The following is a 26,860-nucleotide window of genomic DNA, read 5'->3' as shown; positions in this document are numbered from 1 at the left end:
CATCTCTCGCGTGGTGCAGACCTCCAAGCAGGCCGCCAGCGTCGCAGGAGGTGGGCCTCTGCACATTTTACACTCTGCAGACGCCTTCAAACCGCTGCCATTAACACATATTCAATTCATCTTCTCCGCACAGTGGACCCGGCGGAAAACCTACAGTCGCGCGAAGGCCACAGTCACATGTGAGTGCAGCGCAGAACTGTCAGAACATGCTACCTGCAGCGCGGTGACGCTCTGATACAGCAGTGCACATGCTGTTCCTTAGTTATAACGCATTACTCCCACGCAGCAGAGAGGGCTCTTCCTACCCCGCCTCTCCTGCTCCCTGTCTTGTGTCCACATCCTCCTCCTCCTCCCTCAGTCGTCCGCTGCAGCTCCTTTAAAGGCCCCTGCTGTACAGATGTGTATGTCTTATGTGGTGTTGAGACAGCAAGCCGGGGAGGATCCTTTCTGTAAATTACACTTTGACACTGGGCTCCTCATTTCTCTCCTCACTGCAAAGGCCGTGTGTGTGTGTTGTTTGTCTTAGGCTGTTGGTACAGAAAGTCCTGCGGGAGCTAAAGTTGTACCATGGGTAAGTAAACAGGCTCCTGCTGCTGATCATCCTTCTCAGGGCAACGGTGGCCAGGCCTTCTGTGTGGGCATTTTGTTCCTTGTGCACTTTCCCGTGTTTGTAAAAGAAAATGGTTTTGCCCACAATCACCTGTGTCGTGGCGTGCAGTGATAGTCAGTTTTATGCAGGGTTTTCTTCCCGGTGTAGTCACGTTTGTGCGTTTTCACTATCACTAAACAGCAGAGGTGGGAGGAGTGGCCAAGAATTGCACTCAAGTAAAAGTACTAAGGAGTGTTTCATGAAATTACATCAACATCTGATTTATAATTTGAAGTTAATGTCATTGGAAGGACAAAACAGTACATAATAAGGCACGGAATCTGGAATTTTCAAAGGATATATCAAAGAAATAAGGACAAACTGAATAATATCTGATGCAAAAAACACGAATAGTCACAAATAATTGAATATTGTTAACATAACACTTTTGTAACTTACTCACAGTGGGAAGTATCTACTCAAGAAGCAAAGGATTGTTGTCCCAAAACTACTCGTACAATTTGATTAAAAAGTTACACAAGTTACCCACCTCTGCTGTTGTTTTTCCAAACCCTTAAACTTTCTCAATACTGCACATTATCCTCAAATGACCTACGCTCCAATTTCTATGGAAGACAAATGTAAAATGTTTTATCAACAGGAGGCGCTGTGACATTGAAGCGTTAATTTTTTTTCCCATGTCATGTCTGTTAAAAGTCTTGTTTTGTTCAACAGTGCAAAGCAGAGGAACAGCATCCCAGACATCAAAGTATCAGGGAACGTCACGTGGTACGAGTTCCTCTCTAATGAGTATGTATCACAAACATTGTACATCACATTTGGATCTTACCCCTTAATATTAAATTGATGTGTGGAATTTCATCTCCTAAACCTCTTGTGCAGGAATGAGGAGGATGAAGACCATGGAGAAAAAGTGGAGAAAGGCACCAAGGTGAAGAGAAAGCTCAGCTCTCTCAGGAGCAGAGTAACTGGTTCCTTCAATAAAGATAAGGTACATCGAAGCCAACCTCAATTCTGTCGCTTTTGTTCATCTTGCTGCAACAATGGATTTTTAGGCCCGAGCCCCAGCAGGGCGGCGGGCCTATTGCTCCCGCAACGCTGCCTTCGGCAGCGTTGCAACTGTCTGACCAAACATGCGGGCGCAGCCCGCATGTTTGGTGCCCCGTCGCCCCTGGCAAGTACAGTGAACTAGCCCATGCCGAAGGCATGGATCATGCATACTTACTCCTGCTATGACAGAAATAGTCAACAATGAGTGAATGGGCGTAGCCCATTCACTCATTGTTGACAACAGCAGCGCGAAGCGCTGCATTCCACCAAAAACCCTCCTGGCATCGTCCCGTACGCGAGAATCCATGCCGCAGGCATGGGCCATGCTTGTATCTGCTCAAATCAATGGAAATCTATGGGGAGTGGGCGGAGCATCCCGACGGAATAGGGAGTGACGAGCGCGTAAGCGCTCGAAATGATGATTCCCCATGGCGGCATCGGGAAGGCTTAGAGCTTTCAAACGATGTATAATTTGTTGTTATAGTGGAAACGGCTATATTGTTTTTGCTAAAAATATTATTATTATTTTTATTATTTTTCTTGTTCTTCTTCAGCGCTTTGAGCTCTAATTTGACCCCCTGAACATGCTCAAAAACTCACCAAACTTTGCCCAAAATTTTATTTTTTCTGGGCCATTTTTTTTTTTCGTTAAAAAATGGCGCGACAGCGCCACCGACAAAAGTCAAAATACATTGCGCCTATGGGAGACGCCCCGAGGTCAACTTTGGCGTAAAGCTACGAAATTCGGGACACGCATTCCTCTCGTGAGGACAAAGAAAAAAAATCATTGTGGCCACGCCCCCAGACTTACCCTATGGCCGCCATCTTCCTTTGAAAATCAAAACACGCTGTGTTAGCCATTTTGTTCACGTCAAACTTTGACGAACTCCTCCTAGGGCGTTTTGCCCACCAACTTCAAGATTGGCGTACGTCCTCTGGACAAGTGGGGCATCTAAAGTTATCCAATTTTTGGAGATACCTTTTACGGTCTGTGTGCGGCGCAGCCGCAAAGTTGGACAACTTATTTTGGAATATTGCAGCTCTAAAAATTGCTCCCATTTGATCAAAACCAGTCCGATTATGACCAAATTTGAATCAGTTGTTCAACTTTCTAGTTTGGACCAGTTTATGATGACAAAATTTAAATGGGCGCGATAGCGCCCCCTACAGAGTGACCTTTAAATTAACATTGAAGGTCAAAAATTAGTTTTACCAAAATGTTCTAAACTTTACCCAAAATTCTATTTTGGCGTCCCGATCAAAAAAGCCAATCAGACAAATGCCCTAATTTTTACGGCGTAGTCGTAGCGATGACATAAACTTCCCATGTTATCCCTATGGGAAAACCGCTAAATCTCTCGAATATCAACATTTTTCTGTTTCACACTTTAACGAACTCCTCCTAGTGCGTTTTGCCCACCAACCTCAAAATCGGTGTACGTCCTCTAGACAAGTGGGGCATCTAAAGTTATCCACATTTTAAGGATAGCTTTTACGGTCTCTGTGCGACGAAGCCGCAAACGTTTCCCAGAATTCTGACTATTTGGCCTTCAGAGTGGCCTATAAGCAATAGTTTTTCCAAATGACATGATATTTTGAACAAAATTCTAATTTGCCATCCTGATCATAAAAGTATGACAGCCAAAGTCATATTTTGTACGGCGTAACCGTAGCGATGACAGAAACATCCCATGTTATCCTTATGGGAAAATCGTAGAATCGCTCAAATCACCACATTTTTACGCTTCACACTTTAACGAACTCCTCCTAGGGCGATTGTCCGATCAAGTTCATATTTGGAGAATATCATCTACACAAGCGGGGCATCAAAACGTATCCATATTTTGATTCTAAGTGCTACGGTCTCTGTGTGGCGGACCCGCAAATATATGTCAGAAATGGGAAAACAGCGAAATCTCTAAAATGACCACATTTTTACGCTTCACACTTTAACGAACTCCTCCCAGGGCGATTGCCCGATCAAGCTCATATTTGGGGAAAATCATCTACACAAACGGGGCATCAAAAGTTATCCATATTTATATTCTAAGTGCTACGGTCTCTGTGCGGCGGCGCAGCAAATTTGACTGACACTTGTGTTGATTTGCACTGGATTGGCCATGTCAATTGTGTCGCCGTCTGTCAAGTTCTTTTTTTATTCAACACACAATAAGGGCGCCATCTTTATCAAGTCGAAAGCGCAGAGTCGGAAGGCCGGCGGCCCGCGAGGGCCGTTGGATGCCGCTTGCGGCTTTAATTTTTCTTGTTCTTCTTCAGCGCTTTGAACTCTAATTTGACCCCCTGAACATGCTCAAAAACTCACCAAACTTTGCCCAAAATTCAGAATCGGCGAAAAATTTGATTTTTTCTGGGCCATTTTTTTTTTCGTTAAAAAATGGCGCAACAGCGCCACCGACAAAAGTCAAAATACATTGCGCCTATGGGAGACACCCCGAGGTCAACTTTGGCGTAAAGCTACGAAATTCGGGACACGCATTCCTCTCGTGGGGACAAAAAAAAATATTATTGTGGCCACGCCCCCAGACTTACCCTATGGCCGCCATCTTCCTTTGAAAATGAAAACAAGCTGAGTTAGCCATTTTGTTTACGTCAAACTTTGACGAACTCCTCCTAGGGCGTTTTGCCCACCGACTTCAAAATCGTTGTACGTCCTCTGGACAAGTGGGGCATCTAAAGTTATCCAATTTTTTGAGATGCCTTTTACGCTCTGTGTGCGGCGCAGCCGCAAAGTTGGACAACTTATTTTGGAATATTGCAGATCTAAAAATTGCTCCCATTTGATCAAAACCAGTCCGATTAGGACCAAATTTGAATCAGTTGTTAAACGTTCTAGTTTGGACCAGTTTAGGCTGACAAAATTGAAATGGCCGCGATAGCGCCCCCTACAGAGTGACCTTTAAATTAACATTGAAGGTCAAAAATTAGTTTTACCAAAATTGTCTAAACTTTACCCAAAATTCTATTTTGCCGTCCCGATCACAAAAGCCAATCACAAAAATGCCTACATTTTTACGGCGTAGTCGTAGCGATGACAGAAACCTCCCATGTTATCCCTATGGGAAAACCACAAAATCTCTCAAATTACCACATTTTTATGTTTTACACTTTAACGAACTCCTCCTAGTGCGTTTTGCCCACCAACCTCAAAATCGGTGTACGTCCTCTAGACAAGTGGTGCATCTAAAGTTATCCAAATTTTAAGGATAACTTTTACGGTCTCTGTGCGACGGAGCCGCAAACGTTTCCCAGAATTCTGACTATTTGGCCTTCAGAGTGGCCTATAAACAATAGTTTTTCCAAATGACATGACATTTTGCACTAAATTCTAATTTGCCATCCTGATCATACAAGTATGAGAGTCAAAGTCATATTTTGTACGGCGTAACCGTAGCGATGACAGAAACATCCCATGTTATCCTTATGGGAAAATCGTAGAATCGCTCAAATCACCACATTTTTACGCTTCACACTTTAACGAACTCCTCCTAGGGCGATTGTCCGATCAAGTTCATATTTGGAGAATATCATCTACACAAGCGGGGCATCAAAACGTATCCATATTTTGATTCTATGTGCTACGGTCTCTGTGTGGCGGACCCGCAAATATATGTCAGAAATGGAAAAACTGCGAAATCTCTAAAATGACCACATTTTTACACTTCACACTTTAACGAACTCCTCCCAGGGCGATTGCCCAATCAAGCTCATATTTGGGGGAAATTATCTACACAAGCGGGGCATCAAAAGCTATCCATATTTTGATTTTAAGTGCTACGGTCTCTGTGCCGTGGAGCTGCAAATATACTGTCACAAATGGGAAAACGCCAAATCTTTGAAATGTTCACATTTACGCTTCACACTTTAACAAACTCCTCCGTGGGCAATAGCCCGATCAAGCTTTACTTTGGGAAATATCATTTACACAAGCGGGGCATCAAAAGTTATCCATATTTATATTCTAAGTGCTACGGTCTCTGTGTGGCGGAGCAGCAAATTTGACTGACACTTGTGTTGATTTGCACTGGATTGGCCATGTCCAATGTGTCGCCGTCTGTCAAGTTCTTTTTTAATTCAACACACAATAAGGGCGCCATCTTTATCAAGTCGAAAGCGCAGAGTCGGAAGGCCGGCGGCCCGCGAGGGCCGTTGGATGCCGCTTGCGGCTTTAATTTTTATTGTTCTTCTTCTGCGCCTTGATCTCTAATTTGACCCCCTGAACATGCTCAAAAACTCACCAAACTTTACCCAAAATTCAGAATCGGCAAAAAATTTAGTTTTTTCTGGGCCATTTTTTTTTTCGTTAAAAAATGGCGCGACAGCGCCACCGACAAAAGTCAAAATACATTGCGCCTATGGGAGACGCCCCGAGGTCAACTTTTTCGTTGAGCTACGAAATTCGGAAAACACGCATTCCTCTCGTGAGGACAAAAAAAAAATATTACAGTGGCCACGCCCCCAGACTTACCCTATGCCCGCCATCTTCCTTTGAAAATGAAAACACACTGAGTTAGCCATTTTGTTCACGTCAAACTTTGACGAACTCCTCCTAGGGCGTTTTGCCCACTGACTTCAAAATCGTTGTACGTCCTCTGGACAAGTGGGGCATCTAAAGTTGTCCAAATTTTTGGGATACCTTTTACGGTCTACGTGCGGCGCAATCGCAAAGTTGGACAATTTATTTTGGGATATTGCTAATCTAAAAATTGCTCCCATTTGATCAAAACGAGTCCGATTAGGACCAAATTTGAATCAGTTGTTAAACTTATTAGTTTGGACCAGTTTATGATGACAAAATTCAAATGGGCACGATAGCGCCCCCTACAGAGTGACCTTTAAATTAACATTGAAGGTCAAAAATTAGTTTTACAAAAATTTTCTAAACTTTACCCAAAATTCTATTTTGGCGTCCCGATCAAAAAAGCCAATCAGACAAATGCCTTAATTTTTACGGCGTAGTCGTAGCGATGACATAAACCTCCCATGTTATCCTTATGGGAAAATTGCAAAATCGCTCAAATCACCACATTTTTATGTTTTACACTTTAACGAACTCCTCCTAGTGCGTTTTGCCCACCGACCTCAAAATCGGCGTACGTCCTCTAGACAAGTGGGGCATCTAAAGTTATCAAAATTTTAAGGATAGCTTTTACGGTCTCTGTGCGACGGAACCGCAAACGTTTCCCAGAATTCTGACTATTTGGCTTTCAGAGTGGCCTATAAACAATAGAGTTTTTCCAAATGACATGACATTTTGCACACAATTCTCATTTGCCATCCCCAAAATAAAAGTATGAGAGCCAAAGTCATATTTTGTACGGCGTAACCGTAGCGATGACAGAAACATCCCATGTTATCCTTATGGGAAAATCGCGAAATCACTCAAATCACCACATTTTTACTCTTCACACTTTAACGAACTCCTCCTAGGGCGATTGTCCGATCAAACTCATATTTGGGGAAAATAATCTACACAAACAGGGCATCAAAAGTTATCCATATTTTGATTTTAAGTGCTACCGTCTCTTTGCCGTGGAGCTGCAAATATACTGTCACAAATGGGAAAAACGCTAAATCTATGAAATGTTCACATTTACGCTTCACACTTTAACAAACTCCTCCGTGGGCAATAGCCCGATCAAGCTTAACTTTGATTGTTCGTATTCAACACACAATAAGGGCGCCATCTTTATCAAGTCGAAAGTGCAGAGTCGGAAGGCCGGCGGCCCGCGAGGGCCGTTGGATGCCGCTTGCGGCTTTAATCTTCTGATTGATCTTGAAGATTATCTGTCACAAATTGTCTTGTCATGAGCGAAACAACTACATTGGCCCTGTGTGTGTGTACATACCTCCGTAAAGGAAGTGTAAATAGAGCACTGCTTCATACTAATCCCATTACACAAAGACTACACGGCTCGTATGACGCAGAGCATGTCTGACCTGAAGTCAACCTTAATCAGTCACCTGTCTCATGTTTGCTTATGTTTTCCTCCAGGGTAAGAGTCGAGAGAAAGAGCAGCAGAGAGAGAGGGTAAAGGAGGTTAAAGAACGACAGCGCAGCAGCAGTGTCATCAGCAGCAATGGGCATGTCTTGGTGCAGGGTGCTTTCTCCAGCTGTGCCACCTGCTCACTCTGCAGCAAAGGCTTGCAGAAGAAGCATGGGCTGCAGTGCATGAGTGAGTAACCACTCACATGCACGCGCTTCACGCGCTTCACGCAGACGCTTGTACGCGCACGGGGGAAACGCTCACACAAACCAATCTATTTATATCACTATTGCACGCTTGTTTATGCATGTCACAAGCCACTGAGTGATGAGGAATGTTTTGTGATGATGATTTTGTGATTTTAATGGTTTGCATTTGATGGGAATATGGCACTGTACAACACCTGGGCTCTTTTACTGCTATAGAATTATAAGGAAGTAATGCAAAATAGAAACCCCAGAATGAAGTCTGACTGGTTTTGTAGTTTCTCATTACTTACTCAAAGTCACACTTAAATATCACTTCTCAGTTGAGTCACTTTTGGGTGTCAATCTGCCCATCCCAAGTTATATATTAGCACAATATTCTGTGCACTCCTTTTTCATTTCTTGAAGGTGTAGTTTGTAGCTACCGGTACTTACATTATATGCCTGCAATCTGATGGCAAGAACAAGAGAAGGACCTTTGGGGGACATTTCAACTCTGTGCAGCTTCTTTTTCTTGCTCAATTTCTTTGGATCAGCTGTTGAAGCCAGAAAAAAGCATATCCCATAAAAGACTTGTGTAGGATATAACAGACTCTGAAAAGTAATTATACTGTTTTACTACAAGAATACCACAATAAAAAGACTATTCAATAATTCAGCATTTTCGGTGTAGGAACACAGTGATAAAAGCCAGGTAACTTAAACATCTATTTCCCTTTTTGTTCTTAGTTTCACCTGTTTTATATTGTCACAGTGATAATGTAACTAATCTGACCATCTAGCTCTTTCTCCGGCTCAGTCACAGTCACAGGCGTGAGAAAACACCCGTGTCCCTTTAATCAAAGCCCTGGACAGGGACAGGACTGGCCGACTGTAGCCGACTCTGGCCGACTGTAGCCGACTGTAGCCGCCCGCAGGAGCCCGCAGGAGCCTGACTCGGAATGCTCCGCTTTAGCCGATGCCAGAGACGCTCCCAGTGGAGAGCTCACGACAAACTGGATCGAACGAACGATGTGGACATTCTTCGTGATTGATTATAACGATCAAGTAACTTTACACAAAGGAAACGCATCGACAGAACTTGACTGCGAGACAGACTGGAGTTTAAAGCTGTTACGGTAAGAAACAGGTTTAAGAAACAGCAGCGGCGGCTCATAGCGGGATCAGGTGGATCATTCCCGTTGTTTCGCTCGGGAGACTTCAGTCCTTTATCCTACACTTTAACTGCTAATATATGACAAATGCCGCTGTTAATCCACCAACTTTTCCAAAGTTGGACCTAAACCAATTTAAAGTTTAACAAATATATTTTACTTAAACAATCTGTATTTATTTGCGTTTGCTTGAACTGCCCAACATTGTGCTAACGAGTTAGCTTAGACCGTTAGCCTCTTAGCCTGGACCGATGTGTTATGTATTGTTGACTTAACTCAATGTGGAATAGTTCTCACTGTTGTAACACGAGGAGCTTCACAGTTGCATAGGTTATTACCTTGTTATTAATGATACTTGTGTCTGATGCGCAGAGGTTGAGTTTATGTGTCTTTAGTTTCTTGCTTCTTGCAGAAGCTCAACAGGTGATGCTAACATCATTAGCTGCATCAAGGACATGATTTAAACTTTGACGGTCCAATCAAATCTCCTAAAGTCTGAAAATGAGCCTGTGTGTATGGTATACTATCTTCCTCTGAGAGACACAGTCAGTTGTAAATAGCTTAGATGGAGGCTAATATACAGAATGTCTCATTGTTTGTGGGGCTAGTGGTCGTCACAGATGGTGCAATAGTCTTATTATCATGACCTTTACTGTTCATGTACGAACTATCATGACATTATTATATATTCACACAAGTAAAGCACGGTGTGCATGTTTGCGTGAGGTTATTCCTTCTATCATGAACTACAGACTTGGTTTCTTTAAGCTTTGTTCTGTACCAAATACCTGCGTTGCATCAATGGAATTTCCCCATGTGGGACAATAAAGGATTATCTTATCTTATCTTATCTTAAATTAATGGGTTTCAAGCACATGATTTATTTCTGATGTGAAGGATTTTTAGGACCTTTTCTCATCCAAAATATATGATTTTCACATGAACTTTCTCATTGCTTTAACGTCAGAGCATCGTTGCCATAGCTCCAAACCCATGAACAGGAATGGTCCAGGCTCTGACTGGATCACATGGTGCTAATTGTACTTGGCAGGGGCCTGACCACAACAAGCCCTCCAGTGACTTCTCTCTTGTCTTTGGCCTTCAATGTGATAATGCACACACACACACACACACACACACACACACGCACGCACGCGCGTTTTTGTGTGCTGGTCGTCTGCTTAAAGGAAAGCGAATTACCAATAACCCAAAAGTGCATGTTATAGAGAACTATTGAGTTTGTATTCATTTCAAATAACAATTTTACATGTCTCAAAATGACCATTGGCTGCTCTTGACACTAAAATATCGGTGCTGGCTTTGCCTCAGCGATGGAAAAACCCATATCAGTCAATCTCTAGTTCCTTGAATCCATATTTCCAGAAAGATAAACACAGGTAAACACATGATTCTGTGTCACATGATTCTGTTACAGGATAGGAAAAGACATTTACTCTACATTAAAAAGACATTTACTCTATATTAAACAACTTTCATGATTGAACACTTGTTGTCTACTTAGAATCTTCTGTGACATAGATTTGTTTGTATTTCCATGTCACCTCACTGCTCATTCAAGTGCAGACACCATGAGCTTGTGCTCGTTGTGGGAGGGTTAGTCACTCGTCAGCAGATTTGAGCTGTGGAGGTGGTTTTGATGTAAAACAGAGAATGTGCTGAGCGAGGTTACACCGTCCTCCGAGATGGCCCATCACTTAAACCGTCTCTATTGATGTTATCTAAGGACTCGAAACATCAGACTTACTAAAGTGTCTTCCGATGCTGTAATACTTGGTGTACATTAGCCCATTCTTTAATACTTTACTGTAAAGGAGTACATCAAAGGGCTGCAACTAACAAATATTTTGCTTTTCAATTAATCTAGCAATTATTTTTGATTTGTTGTTTTGATCGCAAAAGGCCTGTGAATAGGACATTTTTCATTTTCCATCATCCTAATGGAGTATTTTTTATTGACAGTGGGCTTTTCATCAAACATTCAAATGTGTTTCCTGCTCTATTTGAGTCACAAAACTTATTTTCTAAGGACATGGTGTGTTTTGCAGTTTTTTTTATTGCCCATATAACAATTATTGGATTTCTTAATTAGTTGTAGATTATTTGCTGCAAATAATCATTAGTTTCAGCCGTACCGAGGAGTAAAATGGTCTTTTGCACATGGACTTGGTTTCAGTGTTCATGGTTTGCACAGCAGCTTTGCATAGTGATCATTTGTTTGTGCCTCCTCCAGGGGATAGTCGACACAAGAAGCCACGCTGCAACATCACGGCACTATCATTACCAAACATGCACTTTTGAGCAAAGCGATGATAATAATATATGACCTAACACAGCAAAATAAAAAGTGTGCCTCAAATATTTAAAAAATAAAGTAAAATTATACAATTCTGACCAGAGCAGTCGCTGGTGTAGCCAGAAGCCCCGAAGTTGATTTTTCTTCTGTCCTGCTGTTTTTCAGATTGTGCTGTAAATGTCCACAAGAGCTGTAAGAGTCTACTGGCTGAATGCACCAGTAACAAGGTATAGAAGGACATTTATTACATTCTACTATTCTTGGGTAACCGTAGTTCACAAATGGACCTTCTTCTTTGCCCACAGAGAGACACGTCATTAAGAACTAGCTCATCAGCGTCATCACACTTCGGTAAGCCTCATGTACAAATAAAGCAGAAAGTTTGTGATGGTAAAAAGAAACATGGCCTTAGTCCCACTGAGTCAAATTACAGCGGCGGAGTTTACCCTCTAGTGATTTGTAATGGCTAATTAAAACATTAAACTTGATGGCGTGTGCCAGGAGAATCTGTATGTCCTTTATAGGGAGCATCCTATAAGATGTGCAAGTGAGAGGTTTGAGGAGTGCCAGTGTAATTACCTGATGCTTGGTGCAACATTTGGCTTATTCAGTTGCATGTGACTAAGAGCCACAGGAGATACAGGCGAGGTCAGCAGTGGCTTAAATTAATCTCCTGTCACCATTGTTATTTTCATGTGAACAGCTGGAGTCTAATCAAACACACCTGATTTTAGTTCATACCTGCTCCAGCCAATCAGTAGCCTGCGTAGGGGGTCAGGAAGACAAGGAAAAGGAGCTAACGTGTGTGAAATATAAAAGGCTGGACCTTATTCTCGAATTTGCTCGAACACCTGGAACCTTTAAAATGGGATGCATTGGACTGGCTTCTGCTTCTTCTCTTTGGGCTTTATACACACTACAGCACCACAGCTGCAGCTGAGACTAACCCATCTACAATGGCCTTAGCATCAGAAAAGACACCTGGGAGCTCTTCCAAACCTTGTCCTAAGAAGGCTAAAGCATCTTCTCTGTGCTCGTGGCCGTCGTGCGGTCTGTCCGCTCCAGCGAGAGTGCGAGTTCTCATGCACCGGGACTTGCTCACCTGCCGTTTCTTCCGTTCTCTGTCAAGATCTTTGGTGAAAAGATCCTGCAAACAGCATCACTGGCGGCTTTCTCATTTCTGTCCCTCCTCTTCTTGTTCCTTCTCTTCCTCACCTGTTTTTCATTTTTGTGCTCCAGCGATTAAAGACAGAGAGCGCGAGTCGGCATCATCCCAGGCCCCGGATGGCCACTCGAGTTGTCACAGTGTCCCAGGCATGACCATTCTTCCACGGGGAGGTCACACTCAACCAGCTGCTGCCCACAGCTCCAGCTCCAGCGCAGCATCTGCCGCACCTATGGCCAGTCTCCGTCACCACAGCAGCTCAGGGTCAGTGCCTTCAACTCTTCATATCACTTACGAGGTTAAGCGAGGGGGAAAGAGTTGACTTTGTTGTAATTGCTTCACCTAGTTACAGGGTCTGAATTCTGTGTATTCTGTTGTTTTCACAGCTCTCTCCCTGGGGAGATGGATGAAACAGACAGTCTACGATCCAAACGTTGCAATGAGGATGTCATTTCTCTTGCGCCCTCTACTGTGGAGTCAATTATTGTAGAAGGTATAAAGCTTAGTTTGCAGTTTTAGTGTTAAACCAGGGATGCATTTTGTAAATACTATTACAGCTTTCATAGGTTTATAACGTCTTCTTCTCTCTCAGATGCTCACTATGCTGCTGTCCGAGCTGAGCTTGAGTCTGATGCTCAGGATCTGGAGGCAGAGTCATGGAGTTTAGCTGTTGACCAACAGTTTGTCAAAAGACACTCCAAAGAAATTGTAAAGAGACAAGGTGTAATTTATGGTAAGTGTGTCTTGTCGTCTTGTATTAAGTGGATGTATGTGAAGTTTTTTTCTTTTTCTTGTATTTAAAATGTGGTGTTTCTCATCCTATAGAGCTGATGCAGACCGAGATGCACCATGTGCGGACCTTGAAAATCATGTTGCAAGTTTATGTTCACGGGCTGAAGGAGAGTCTTCAGATGGACTCGAGTAGAATAGACTGTCTGTTCCCTCGTCTGGAAAACCTGTTGGAGCTGCACACACACTTTTTGTCCCGACTTAAAGAGCGGCGACGAGAAAACCTAGAATTTCCAAACAACAGAAACTTCCTCATACAGAGAGTGGCTGACATTCTGATCACGCAGGTACCAGCCAATTATTGATCTTTATAAATATGAAGATTGAATGATTTGAGAATGAATTTATAATATGAATTACCTGTACATGTTTTGGAAAATATGAAAGGAATAAAGCAACAACATGGCACACTGTAAAGCTGTACGACAATCTAACTCTTCGGAGTGTTTTCAGTTCTCAGGTGAAATAGGAGAGAAGATGAAAGACGGCTATGGAGATTTTTGCAGTCACCATTCTGAGGCTGTCGGCTACTATAAAGAGCAGCTTCAAAACAACAAAAAGTTTCATAACACCATTCGGGTAGGAAAACTACTGTCTTGTTACAATGTTTAAAGCTGCTCTTTTTTCATTTTTATAAATGTCTTCCCTTCTTTTTAAAATCAGAGAATCAACAACTTGTCCATTGTGCGGCGGTTAGGTGTGACAGAGTGTATTTTGCTTGTGACTCAGCGCATCACAAAATACCCTGTGTTAGTAGAACGGATACTCCACAACACAGAAGGTAAAGTGTCACATTCTGCTGCTAATGATGTCCACATTTCATTCTTTAGGTAATTGGGCAAAGAGGTTACATTTATAATATCCTCACTCTTCTTCTCCCCTCTGCAGTTGGTACACAGGAGTATGAGGATTTAACTCATGCACTGACTCTTATTAAACGCACAATTGTTCAAGTTGACGCATTGGTCAACCTTCATGAGAAAACGACCTGTCTCCGAGATATACACAACAAAATGGAGCCAAAATCACAGGGGAAAATCAAAGATGGTCGAGTGTTCCGCCGAGAGGACCTGGCTCAGGGTCGAAGGCGGCTTCTGCATCAAGGCACAGTCAACTGGAAGGCGGCTTCTGGCCGGCTCAAAGGTACATACATGTGTTTAGAAAAATTGTGTTTAGAAGTGGTAAATGTACATTAGGCCCATGGCAGTTAGAATCGATCCTCTTGACAAAGCAACGGTAGATAAGAAAAAGACTTGCTTTTTGCAGATATACTTGCTGTCCTCCTGTCCGATGTACTGATTTTGATCCAAGAAAAGGACCAGAGATATGTTTTTGCCGCTGTGGTGAGTAATCTGACAATAAAACACACCACACATTGAATATTTCCTTTCAGATATTTAACATAAACACATTTTCCTTCACAGGATAACAAGCCATCAGTGATCTCTCTTCAGAAGCTGATTGTTCGGGAAGTGGCCCATGAAGAAAAAGCCATGTTTCTCATCTGTGCTTCATCCAATGAACCAGAAATGTACGAGATCCACACCTCCTCAAAAGAGGAACGCAACACATGGATGACACACATCCGGCAAGCTGTGGAAAGGTGTGCAGAACATTTTATAAACTCAGACTTACTTTGTTAAACTGTGTTATGGGGTGTAGGGGTTGTAACACTGCCACACTGTGACAATGTGCTTTGTGAGAGCCACACTGCAAAATCCAAGGACGCACCTTGAAAAACAATATAAAACGCCCTCAGCCACGTCCTGATGTCATTTAAGTGCGCCGCATATCCACGCTGCTTTGACAATTTAATGTCAAAAATACAAACTTCTTTGTCTGCGTCTATGTGGGAGGTGAGCTGTTTGGGGGGCTGGGGGGGGCAGCGCACACACAGGCGGTCAGAGAACTGCAAGACATACATAGAGTGTGCACACAGATGAACACGCCTGAGTTGTTACACGCCTTTTTGCAGTGGATCTAAACTGAAAAAGACCAATTCTATATTTATTATGCTCTACAGCTGTCCTCAAACAGAAGAGAGATTATTTAGTGAGGAGGAGGAAGCACGTGCATCAAGATTCAAAGAAGTTCAAGGTAACCATAGAATTTCGAGGTAACTTAAATGGAAGCACACCACCACTAGAGGGAGCATGTGTACCATTGGCTTGATACATTGTCCTTTACATTTTAAGTGTGTGTTAATGTAAAGCAGCGGCTCTTGGTGTTTTTGCATTTGTTAAAAGCTTTACTTCTGATCGTAGAACGCCTGAGCCAGAAGGATGCAGTGATTGTGCAGGCGCTCAGTGAGAAGTTGCAGCTGTTCGCAGACATTGCAGAGTCTGTGGCTGGAGTGGAGGACACTGCCTCGCGCTCTCGACTGCTGCTCCGTGGTGATGGCACAGACCTCCAGCAGGGGGAGGCACTTCTCAAAGGAGCCATCACTGAAGGTGCACACTTTTCAAACTTTACAGTGCTTTTGAATTAGCCACTATAATTATTAACTTAATTTGTCTACAACAGTGGAGAACTTGCAGAACCTTTTGCAGTCTGGAGTAAAGGAAGAGCCGCACAGGCATGAGGAGGTCTCTGGGGCTTTGCCCAGGAGAGCAGGCACCTTTGGGGGCTATGATAGTTCCCCAACCATCCTCAATAACAGTGAGTTCTGACAAGCTCTGTGTTATTCATATTTCATATTTGTCTGTTGCGGTGTTGATATTGATATGTATTTTTTTCTTGATTTCTTTGTCTCAGACGTCACTGTTAATACTTCTGTTGAAAGTAAAAACAAAGATCTGTGTCAGCGAGCCAGCTCTGATCCACATCTGCAAGACCCGTGTGACAACGTCACGCACGAAGCAACGGTAGGGTTTCTGTCCATACACTGGGCCCATGATGTCACTGTTTAATGTGAATGTCACGAGATACGAATACAAACTCAAAACCCAGTGTAAATAAGAATCTAGTTACTGTATCGTTAATCATTGCAGACATGGCGCTGGTGCGCCTAAGGCTTTGTATCCCCCTTCATACCTAAAAGATAAAAACAATGAGAAGTAGAAAAGAGGGGAGAAGATGGAGAGGAAGCGAGCGATGTTTAATTACGGAGGAACAGGAAGTGATGTGTGAAATATGCTCTTTCTCCCAAACTTATTCTTTGGCTTTGTCTGCTCAGGTTGATGTGAGTGGCTGCTCACCTCCACGATGGAACCGGATCTGGAGCGACTCTTTCCCTGAGGCTGAGGTCAGTTCATTTCTCTCTCTTCAGAGAGTATTGTTTATACAAATGTTTGATGTTTCTTTAATGTTGCTGTTTTTCATTTCAGTTCTTCGATCGAGTTCTCATGCTCTCTCAGAGGCTTTACAGTCTGCAGGTAATAGTAATGGTAGTGTTTGATAATACATTTAATTTACAACTTTGTGTTAATGTTTGTACATTCGCTTGTCTTCTCCAGGCTATCATTTCTCAGCAGGACAGTCAGATTGAGTTGCAGCGAGCCTCACTGACTGACCGTTCCTCGCTCCCGAGCCGCTATCGTGGTAACTGTCTTCAAGAGCAAGAGAAACAGAGAACATTAGCTATCCAAAGACAAGAACTGGCAAATTTTCACAAACTTCAAGCTCAGCATCGGCAGGAGCAGCAACGCTGGGAAAAGGAGCGAGAGAAGCACCGTCACCAGGTGGAGGCCACTGAGGCCAAGCTGCGTCAGAGAGAGGACGAGTGCAAACGCCTGGAGGTAAAATGTCAACAAAACGGCAATGTTTCCACTTCTACGTAGTTTAGTTCTTTTGGTTTGATTGTATTTGATTGCAGGATCGGCTCACAGAAGAACGAGAGGAACTGGAGAGGCAGCGTGAGAAGTATCAAGAAGATCTGGAGAGACTGAGAGAGTCAACTCGAGCCGTGGAGAAGGAGAAGGAGCGTTTGGAACAGCAGAAAAAGAGCAAGAGGAAGACCATCGAGGTGAGAACCACAGTAAATATCTCACACAGACGTCCTCTCTTTCAAAAGATCACTGTGTTTGAGGATAAGCTTATATCTCGTATCAAACATCCCAAACCACTCAGTCCTGTCTTCCTTTCTTCTGAATGTTTGTGCACTTGTGTCCACCGCTCCATTTTCGCTGCACAAAGTGGTCTTTGTGTGTAAGTTTCACAAGAAAAAGATCCACGCTGTAATTTCATGTGAATAGTAAAGCGTCTTATATCAAATATCCCTCAGTGTGGAAAGTTTGATTCTGGTCCTGTTTTTAAATAAAATCTAGGCTGAACGGTTTATTTTTATACTTTTTTACACAATCACCGTTGTGTTGCTAGTTCCTTCTCACCATTTCTTCCTCTTTTATGAAACACAAGGTCAATGACATCTTTTCATTAGTGACAGCAGACATTTACTATCATATTAGTTTGGGTGCTTGTTAGAGTGTAAATGTCGAAGAGCACGATGTCAGAAAGGCCCAGATGGTGAATTGGCCTCATCTGTTGTGATGAGTAATCCAGACTTTTGTAATTACAGAGTTTAAGAGAATTACATCAGTAAACAGGATTGCCACGCGGTTTGTCTGTTCTTAACCTATAAATAAAATAAAGACTGAATCACTCTGCACTTTTAGCCAATACATTTGTTTCCTGCACACACTGAGGGCAAGTGTAGACTCAACTGCTATTACGAGAACTGTTTTGGTGCTCAGACACTATCCACAACACCAAACGTGTATCAGCTTTGACCAGCTTTGACCTCAGGATCTGAACCAGACTCAAGACCTGTGTAAACAAACCACTTCCTAATATCGCTTCTCGGTGTTTGGGCTCATATGAAGCACATTCCTGTTTGTGTGTGCGAGTACAGAGGACTCTTGCTGTGACACGCCGGGCTTCCGAGAAACCTCTTTCATGTCACATTCTGATGACAGTTGGCTCGTCGCTTGTTGATAAAGGATTTTTATTGGCTTTGGGGACACGGCTTTATTGCAAAACAGCCTTGAAGCTCTTATCAATATAATATTTAACAGCTGAAATATCACACTGATGGTCTACTGTGATTTAGGATCGATCCAAAGGTGAACTCCAGGTGTCGCGTTGATGCTTAAGAAAAAGTTTTGAAATACTCAGGTGTGTAAGAACTCGCAAAGGTCACCAGAACCATAAGGGTTCTCGTAAAGCATATGTTCCAGCTGTGTTTTCGTCACACCTCCATGTCGTCTTGTGTCCTGCTCTGGCCCTTGCTTGTACCTGATTTATGAGATTGTTGACTCAAACTTGTCGTAAGTTCAACACTCTGGCAAAAAGCATTCGTTTCCTCGCTAATAGCACGCTGCGCAGAGCTCTACGTACCCAGCACTGCAGGGCGGATATTTCAGTCATCTGTAGTAAATTCACCATAAGTCATCTTTACACTGTGAGGAAATCCTTCAGAAAACCCCCAAATCATCTGCTTGAATTTAAATCTTTCTTTTTTTTAGGTGTGTGAAATGATACTTGAAGATACTTTGTTATTGCAGGTTGCTGTTTTTTGTGCAATATATTGATACAGTACATATTTACAGAACTAATGGGTTGGCAGAACATATTGTTGCTTATACAACTGCAAAGATGAATCGACTCATCATGACTAGACGACTTTGAAGAATAATAGCAGTTGTATTTTGATCATCATAACACCTTTTTTTATAGCAAAGACAAAGCAGAATTATTAAACCAAAATGTAAAAAAACAACAAATGTTTCATTTTCATCAATAATTCATTTTATTTGTAAATCATCTCTATCTTGAAGCCTTCAGTTGCCATTTTTCAACCTTTATTTGGTTGACAATGTATTTAAAAAGCCTCAGTGTACAAAAGAACTAAACGCTTGACTTGTCGACCACTAAAATAATCTTTAGTTGCAGCTGCTTATCTGGAAAAAGGAAGCTTGTTACATTACTGTGCTAATTATCAAAAGAACTGTATTCTTTAAAACGATTTTGCATGTAGAGGCATCTCAAAGAAATATAATGATAAAGTGTATTTGTTTCTTTAGTGATGGTTCAGAGCTTACACGGCGTCACTCACTCGTCGCAATAATGTGTTTATCGATATCATGCACCGCATTTCGAACAGTTTTGGTGCCTTGTTCCCTGTCTATTCTTTTCTTTAGGCAAAAATACTTAAACGCTCACAAATTAGGATTAGTTCTGAGTAACAAAGAGTGAATAGAATCGTAATATAAAACTACCATTAATCTCCTTGTTATTCAAAGGTGCATTCTGTTTAGTTTAGTTTATTAAGTTGCCATTTTGTGAAACATTTCTGGCAAAGGAGTAACATCTCCATGGAGACGAGCGGCGGACTCCACCAGAAAAATAGCTTAATGCACGTTGAAGTGAGCAGCATTGTTGTGTTTATAACTGGAGTATCTCGACAGACAATGTGATAATTACCTGTAATCAAAGGGCGTTTCTGGGGCAGATCCAGTGGTAATTGTTTTCGCGTTGTCGGATCTGAAGGTTTACTGCCCTGGAAACCTGTTGCCTCTGCGTCTCAAAAAGCCGCTCATCTGGTCCACGGCAACAATGGGGCATCTGTGAGCTGCTGATGGATGTTCAGTGCTGTGGAAAAAGGGGTTTATTTAAAGGAACAGGTCACAAACAGCCTGCCTCTGCTTCCTGTGGTGTTGTCGCAGTGTTCAAATGTCACGCTCTGCTATGGAGGCTAAGGCAGAAAAAGGAAAAACGGTTCAATACTGATTACAAATGCCAAAATTATTATTGTTTTTTTTTTACTTTAATTCAAGCATCACCAAGTCTTGAATAAGTATGTATGGTGTTTGTGTGGTGTAGATGTGTGTTAGTGTTAAGGTTTTTCCAAATGAAAAGTAAAAAGATAATGAAAAGAAAATTATAGAGATTTTGGAGTTTCAATAAGTGTGGCGAGGAGTTGTGTGCCTAGTAGTATATACCAGGATGATTTAAAAAAAACAAATAGCATGTCATTTTGAACACAAAATAATCAAGGTTTCTTTAATATTTCCATTTGGTCGTGTAGTATGTGGATCAAGACCATTCTAAAAATATTCAGGAAAAGCCCAATTTAACTGTTGACACATTATGATATTGTGTAGTTTTTGTGCTAATAGTGGCAGTAGTGCAGTGAGTTAAAGGCGCAATGGACGATTTTTCGGCGATTTGAGAACGCAGGCGGAAGTGCACATGCGCACTCCCCCGTGCGGACTGATACAACACACACGTGCGTTTTGTTTATTAGCGCAACGGAGCGCATCGCATCTCTCGTCTCCCGTAGATTTCTGTCCACTTCTGAGTCAGCTCGAACTGTCTTTCTCCGTCTTCATTTTGCCCCGTACACTGAGGGAACTATATTATGATAGATCCATGCGCTTAGGCACGCGGAAAAATGGGGACGAACCGCACGCGGCTGCAGGTGAGCGGTAGGTGCGTTTTATGATTGATACGTGGCAGGACAAATGATTTATCCACGCCACGAGGAAATATGATAAAAAATTTGCTGAAAAAAATCGTCCATTCCACCTTTAAGCAATCATCAGGAACCATAGTGTGACCGGTTTGAATCCCCATTATCTGTCCAGTGCAGTGTATATGACAAGGTGAAGTACAACAATGTCATCGGCAAACAATCTGCATCAAAAGGGAGCAGCCCAGTCAAGGGACATTAAATACTGCCTTAACTTGTCACTGTAGGAAACAATGAAATCAAAGCTACACTACGTAACCTCTCCGCCGACTTGTCTGCATGATATGTTAATGCTTTGCCTGGAATATTCCACAGTATGGCATTAAACCTCATGTTTTTATTGCTCAAAGTATCGCGAAAAGCCTCTTGCTGTGAGCAGGGTCGCCTCTCCACAGATCTCTAACTTGGCCAGGCGTTGTCATGATTGGTAAATGATTGTGCAGTGTGTATAATTAGCTGAACACACAATGCTGTGGTTTTCCTAATGCACTGATGTCATTGGAGCCATGTCGCTGTTCTGCTGCTCCGTCTGTTGTGTCAGACACGCCTTTATGTGCACAGAGACTATCAGGGGTTTTATGTTTCTCATCTGGTGTGTGCACTTTGTCCTTGAGCGTCGCGAGCTCATGAAACGCCCGTCCCAAACTCACCAAGTGCTGGCTCAGCACAGCAGAAAGTGCCGCATGTGGTTCTGATTCTGAGTTGAGCCCATAAATACACTGCAGCTCCACAGATAGTGTTTCTGTGCTGTGTGTAACACGAGGGTTAACATAAAGCACCGGGCTCACACAGACCCATCATAACATGACACTGCACAACATGAACCATAAACCACCAATACAGCGGTGTCAGGTTGGGCTGTGCATTAGTCGAATTATTGATTGATTTATTTTAGGTTGTGCATCATTTGTGATATTTGTTGTTTCTTTTTTTTGGACATTCTGCTTGTTACAATGAAATAGGCAAGGCAAGGTTTATTTGTAGAGCACATTTCATACACAAGGCAATTCAAAGTGCTTCACACAGCAGGAAAAATGCATTAAAATCACAAAGAAATTACAGAAACAGAAATACAATCAAATTAACTAATTAAAAACAAGTTAAGTCATAAAAGAGAAGAGTGCAAAGAAAAATCCTTTCAGTCATATGCACAGTTAAACAAAACTGTTTTTAGCTTAGATTTGAACATTGTTAGAGTAGAGTCCTGTCTCACATCTTCAGGAAGACTGTTCCAGAAACACCGTGATGAAGAGGCGGAGCTTATCAGTTCTCCTGTTTTGAACAGGACGTTTATGGACCCTTTTCTAACTTAGCCATTTTAGATGAATATTGCAGTTTACAATGAACAAAATCTAAAATGATTATGTTCTTATGTTATTTAAAGTCCTGTTTAGCATAATGTGTTTCTTTGAACTCCTTCACATTTCTCTCGTTGCCGCAGGTGGTTCCTCTGTCGGGCAGTCTGAACGGCGTCCCCAGCACCGCCGGCCTATCGGACCTGAAGGGCCTGAGGAACAGCATGTCTGTGGCGCCGGCCGATTTCCCCGAGCGCCCCGAGGTGACGGTGAGGAGGGAAGTGAGCAGCTGCACCCTGAAGACCGAGGTCCCGCTGCACCTGCTCAGCACCACCAACCAGCACAAGTCTGTCAGCGTGTCCCAGCAGATCCCCACCAAGCTGGCCGCGCTCAGCAGCGTCAAGGGCAACAAGCTGGGCAAGAGCGTGAAGGCCTCACACAGGTCTGACAGCACAGGTACGGGACTGACCTTTGCCCTCAGTGATGCCAAGGTGACTTGGAGTAGACAAGCTCCTCTTTTAACTTTACTCTGTCCCAGGAAGGAATGTATTCAGGTTTTAACAGAATGTCCCTGGTAGTAGTAGTATCAATTAGTCGACTAAAAGCATCCGACCTAAACAACTATGTGTGTACTTTTAACTTCTACTGTATGTCCTCATGTGTTAAAAGCAGTGGTGGAAGAAGAAATCAAGTTTGTAAAGGTACAGCTACAGGGGTAAAATATTACTCAATATCACTTAAAATAATCTACTTAAGTAAAAGTATTGAAGTGACTGTTGAATAATCCACTTTTAGAATTTTTATTATTTATATATTTTTATCCAAACCTGATGTGATTAAAATCTTTTGGGAAAATGTCATCATAACCATCTAGAATACTACTGAAAAGTACTTTCTACTCTTTAGTCTAATTCTAAAGTGTAGTGGAGTAGAGAGTGCATATACCTGCTCTCAAATCGCTTAAGTACAGATTCATAAAGATTTGACTTTTGTACAGTTCTTTTACTCTTGTACTTTGTTACTTTCCACTACTGGTTAAAATCAAGATCAAACTCATGATTTAAAGTTCCAGTTAACTCACTCAATGCCGTCATCCTTCTGTTATTGCTCAAATGAAGCCTTTATAATGAAATAATAAGTCCACTAATAAAAAAAGTTGCTCGACTAAGACAAAACTGACATTGATCAACTAAATGACTAAAAGCACAGGCCTGTAGTTCTCATTGTTGTAGTATTAGATCAAGTCGTACATATATTTCCTATTCACTGAAACAATATTTTGTGCTTGTTAGTTGAGGACAGATGTTGGTGTTGGTTATGCAGCGCTGCAGTTCTTTGTCTCGTTCCATCTGCGGCTGACATGCGTTTGACTTAAGTGCTTCATTAGGATCACATCAGACGTCTAAATTGGGTCAGCCCTCTTATTTATCGAATTGAGCCGAAGCTGCCCCGCTCTCGTTGAAAGTTTAACCCAATTGTGCAATCGAATCTCTTTCTGTTTGTCTTCACTCGTGCTCTTCTGCCTCCAGCGTCCATGGACATGAAGCAGATGCTGCCCCTGAAGCTGTCGGCTCGAGACGACAGTTCCCTGAAGGCCAAGCGCTCCATCAGCCCCCATCAGCCCCTCACCGTGTCCACGTCTCCACTGCCCCACGCCGGTACGGGACGCTTTTATAACGTTACGCACTATCAAAGCGGCGACGGGCTTAATCTGCCCGCACCTACCACTGTGCGCCGGCCGCTCCCTGTGTAAACATCGCTCAGGTTCACACGCCTCTGATTAATGGCCTCCAACACACACTTCATAATCCACCACTCTGAGAACAAACGGTCTGGACGTGATCTCACTGTCATCTTTGTTAATGCACTCAACATATTAAACCGATTTGCTGTTGGTTTAATATTAGGTCTCATCACCAATGTGCAAAAAAGCAATGCAAAATATCATTGGTGGTGAAATCTGGAGACACTTTTAGACACTTAGACACGGCAGTACTCGGACAAACACTGGGCATCAGACTGGCACATTCAAATAGAGAAAACCTGACATAAATAGTTCACACAAATATTTCTTTTGAATTGTCTATGGGTTTTTTCTCTGCTTTGAAAGAGTTCTAAAAGAGTTCTTTACAAAGGAGGAACTCATGAAACTGCGGAAAACCATCGTCTTACCCGGAGATCGTCACGTTATCCCGGCGGACATCCTAATTTTTCCCCTCCATCCCTTGTTGGGAAATGGGAGGTTTTGTCTATAGGAGTTTTTGTTTAAAAGAGTTCTTCTATTGAGAGTGTTTTTTAAACTTCCTATATTCTGTGATCTGTCCTTTTCCTCTGTATCTACTGCGTTGTATCAATGAAATTTCCCCATGTGTGGACAATAAAGGATCATCTTATCTTATCTTATCTTATCTTAAAACATGATAATCGTTTGAGAAGTAAAAGAAAGACGGATCAGCATTACATCTTGAATTTATAACCAATAAGAGAATGTCCATCACTGTAAAACTATGTCTGTGAGCACTTTATCTGTGGACTTTGACTGTTCTTTTTGTATTTGTCTGCATAGTGACAAAAAATAGATAGTCATATTTACACTTGTAACAGTTACAGATGTTCATTAATATGCAGTGTGCCTATTCATAAAAAATACAAACCTACAAAAGGTCAAATGCTGATTGACCTTCTCTTGTTCCTCTTAGATCCGCTGACTCCACCGGACAGTGCTGGACCGGAGAGCCACAGCACTTCCTCGCTCCTCACCTCTCCTCCAGTGACTACCCATAAGCCCCCTCTGCAGCCCCCTCTCTCGGTCCACTCCCTCGGCTCCGGCTCGTTCCTCTTCCAGCCCCAGCATTCGAGCCTCGGGGCCCGTCCCCAGCCCGGCGCCCCCCCGCCGTACCAGGGGACCACCGACGACCTGAAGGAGGACGTCATCTTCTTCTGAAGCACGGACTTCACATTCCTGCATCTGATTTTCGACTCGGGTGAAAATATCTGCATGAAGTAGAGGCTGATACGTTTCTAGCTTTTGCCCATTGTTGCTTTTGTCCGTGATGCACGAGTTTTGGACGTCTCCGGAGTTTGTTCAAATTACTGTAGCCATTTGTTATGAAGGATTTTTTGCATTCAATGTGTTTCAAGAGCTGAAGACAAAGTGAACACAAACAACTTCAGTGCTGTTTTGGATCTCCACAAAGTCTGAACAATCCAGGTTCATTCTCACTCGGACTTGTTTTATTTGCACTGCGTAAACACTCCGTTCTTGATTAATCTGGGATGCTTTAGTGGATAAGAATGTGTTTGTCTTTTGTTGTACAGTTGCACAAATCTATGAAGGCTCATATCATTATGTTCTTAATTGTGACTACTCCAGAAAGCTAAAGATATCTTCTTGTGAAACTTAGTGGCTTTAGCGAGACAAGGATTTGATTCTTTCCCAGGCTGTTGCATAAGGTTCCAAATCACTTTTCACTCCAGTCTCCAGGCTTTGGTATTAAACCTTATGACAACAGAAAGATATAAAGAGTTTGTTTTCCCTGATAATTTGGTCTTAGAAAAACGAAATAACGAGACTACACTGTTTGTTTCTGTGTTTTAAGTGTGGATCTGCTGGATCTTAAGCAGCTTCATGTAAAATATGTATAGATTGTACATAACTTTTGTATTTGTCTTTAATCACTTGTTTTGTGAACGAGATGCAAACATCAGCCAAAACTGTAGTACTTCTTAATATTGACTTGATTAAACATGAGGCTGTGTGTGTACGATAAACCACAATCACTTAGTGCTGTTACATGATTGTCTTTTTTTGTAGCATTGAAGCTAAAGTGCACAACTCTGGTACTATTTTGTGTTTCGTGTATTTAGTTCAGTTAAAAGCCAAAGCTTTGTGTAGCTCTGAGAGAAGCTTTCTTTCCTAAACTTGTAGCTGCCTAATTGCCATATTTTGAAATCCTTCATCTTCCACGTGCAGCGTCATGTTTGTAGGACGTAGTCAAACGCGTGTGCTTCTGCCGGCCGTACGGTCTCCACATCGTTTTAAAGGTTTTTTGTCTTGTTGTAAATTATTAGCTGATGTTGAAAACCCACAGCCGCCAGTCCGTCACATCACTGTTGTGTTACTTTGTCAACATATTGGACCTGTAACGTGTAAATATCAAGAACCTATTTTATTTCCTCGGCCAATCCACTAGTCACTTTGGTTAGTAGCATACTTGAAGGCTTAAATGAATGGTTTTATTTCTTGTTTTTTTGTTTTATTTGCCCAAGAGCTGTCTAATGACTTTGTAGCACGCAGCTGACTTTTGTTATTTTTTAATTTTATTCATTGAGATATGTTAGAGATCAACCTGTGAACACCAACTCTTAATCTAGACCAACTTTAGAAATAAAAAACTTGAAATGAAATCTGTCATTGTGGCGTGTGACTGTGACATTACTGTTATTTCTGGGCATATATAATACCTCCCAATTATGTTCTGTCCAAGGATTAACTGCCCTGTCTTTAACATATAACACACCCACAGATCTAAGCTCGTATTTACCGCTCATCCAAATAATCCCGACCACCCATTTGGCCTCCTCCTTGTCATTGTTCGCTGCTGGTGGAATGTGTGTAGACGAGCTAATAACAGCCTGTTCCAGACCGTTGTGTTTTAGGCCGTGGTTGCTGGTTCCTCGCGGACAGTCACTACTTATTGTCACGGAGCCTGGGAATGCTCCGCAGTGTAGTGGCCACTTTTATTGTCTGCTGTCATTAGTGGCTTTTCTGTCTCCTCTCGAAGCCTGTGTTTTTTTCCAGGCG

At 42.3% G+C, this 26,860-nt stretch overlaps 1 protein-coding gene across 2 annotated transcripts; it reads left to right on the top strand.

The window, feature by feature from the left end:
- Window positions 1-160: 160 nt before the first annotated feature.
- On the top strand, window positions 161-26,463 carry arhgef18b (rho/rac guanine nucleotide exchange factor (GEF) 18b). 2 transcript variants are annotated; one of them, XM_072437990.1, is made up of 26 exons: window positions 161-179; window positions 1,325-1,399; window positions 1,493-1,601; window positions 7,674-7,854; window positions 11,505-11,566; window positions 11,645-11,690; window positions 12,579-12,768; window positions 12,891-12,997; window positions 13,097-13,237; window positions 13,330-13,580; window positions 13,747-13,872; window positions 13,957-14,074; window positions 14,182-14,436; window positions 14,560-14,636; window positions 14,718-14,896; window positions 15,317-15,390; window positions 15,558-15,743; window positions 15,817-15,951; window positions 16,048-16,157; window positions 16,469-16,537; window positions 16,620-16,667; window positions 16,749-17,030; window positions 17,108-17,269; window positions 22,203-22,512; window positions 23,586-23,714; window positions 24,756-26,463. In XM_072437990.1, exons 4-26 carry the CDS (start codon window positions 7,851-7,853, stop codon window positions 24,998-25,000), a joined length of 3,306 nt encoding a protein of 1,101 aa, XP_072294091.1. In that variant the 5' UTR covers window positions 161-179; window positions 1,325-1,399; window positions 1,493-1,601; window positions 7,674-7,850; the 3' UTR covers window positions 25,001-26,463. The 2 variants fall into 2 exon arrangements, with proteins under 2 accessions (XP_072294091.1, XP_072294090.1); XM_072437989.1 differs by lacking the exons at window positions 161-179; window positions 1,325-1,399; window positions 1,493-1,601 and having other exon boundaries at window positions 7,694-7,854; window positions 17,108-17,257.
- Window positions 26,464-26,860: the final 397 nt, after the last annotated feature.

The sequence above is a fragment of the Eucyclogobius newberryi genome, unplaced genomic scaffold (genome assembly GCF_026437365.1).
Source record: "Eucyclogobius newberryi isolate DKJ021-1_F unplaced genomic scaffold, fEucNew1.0.hap1 SCAF_9, whole genome shotgun sequence".
Classification (NCBI taxonomy): domain Eukaryota; kingdom Metazoa; phylum Chordata; class Actinopteri; order Gobiiformes; family Gobiidae; genus Eucyclogobius; species Eucyclogobius newberryi.
The sequence above is the reverse complement of the archived record's forward strand: the minus strand, read 5'-3'. Positions and strand labels throughout refer to the sequence as shown.

What these genes read in the sequence shown, in the direction of transcription:
- arhgef18b (XM_072437990.1), top strand. An exon ending in ATCAGCGTCATCACACTTCG is followed by an intron (nt 11,691 to 12,578) that starts GTAAGCCTCATG and finishes TTTGTGCTCCAG; the next exon opens with CGATTAAAGACAGAGAGCGC. An exon ending in CGTCACCACAGCAGCTCAGG is followed by an intron (nt 12,769 to 12,890) that starts GTCAGTGCCTTC and finishes TTGTTTTCACAG; the next exon opens with CTCTCTCCCTGGGGAGATGG.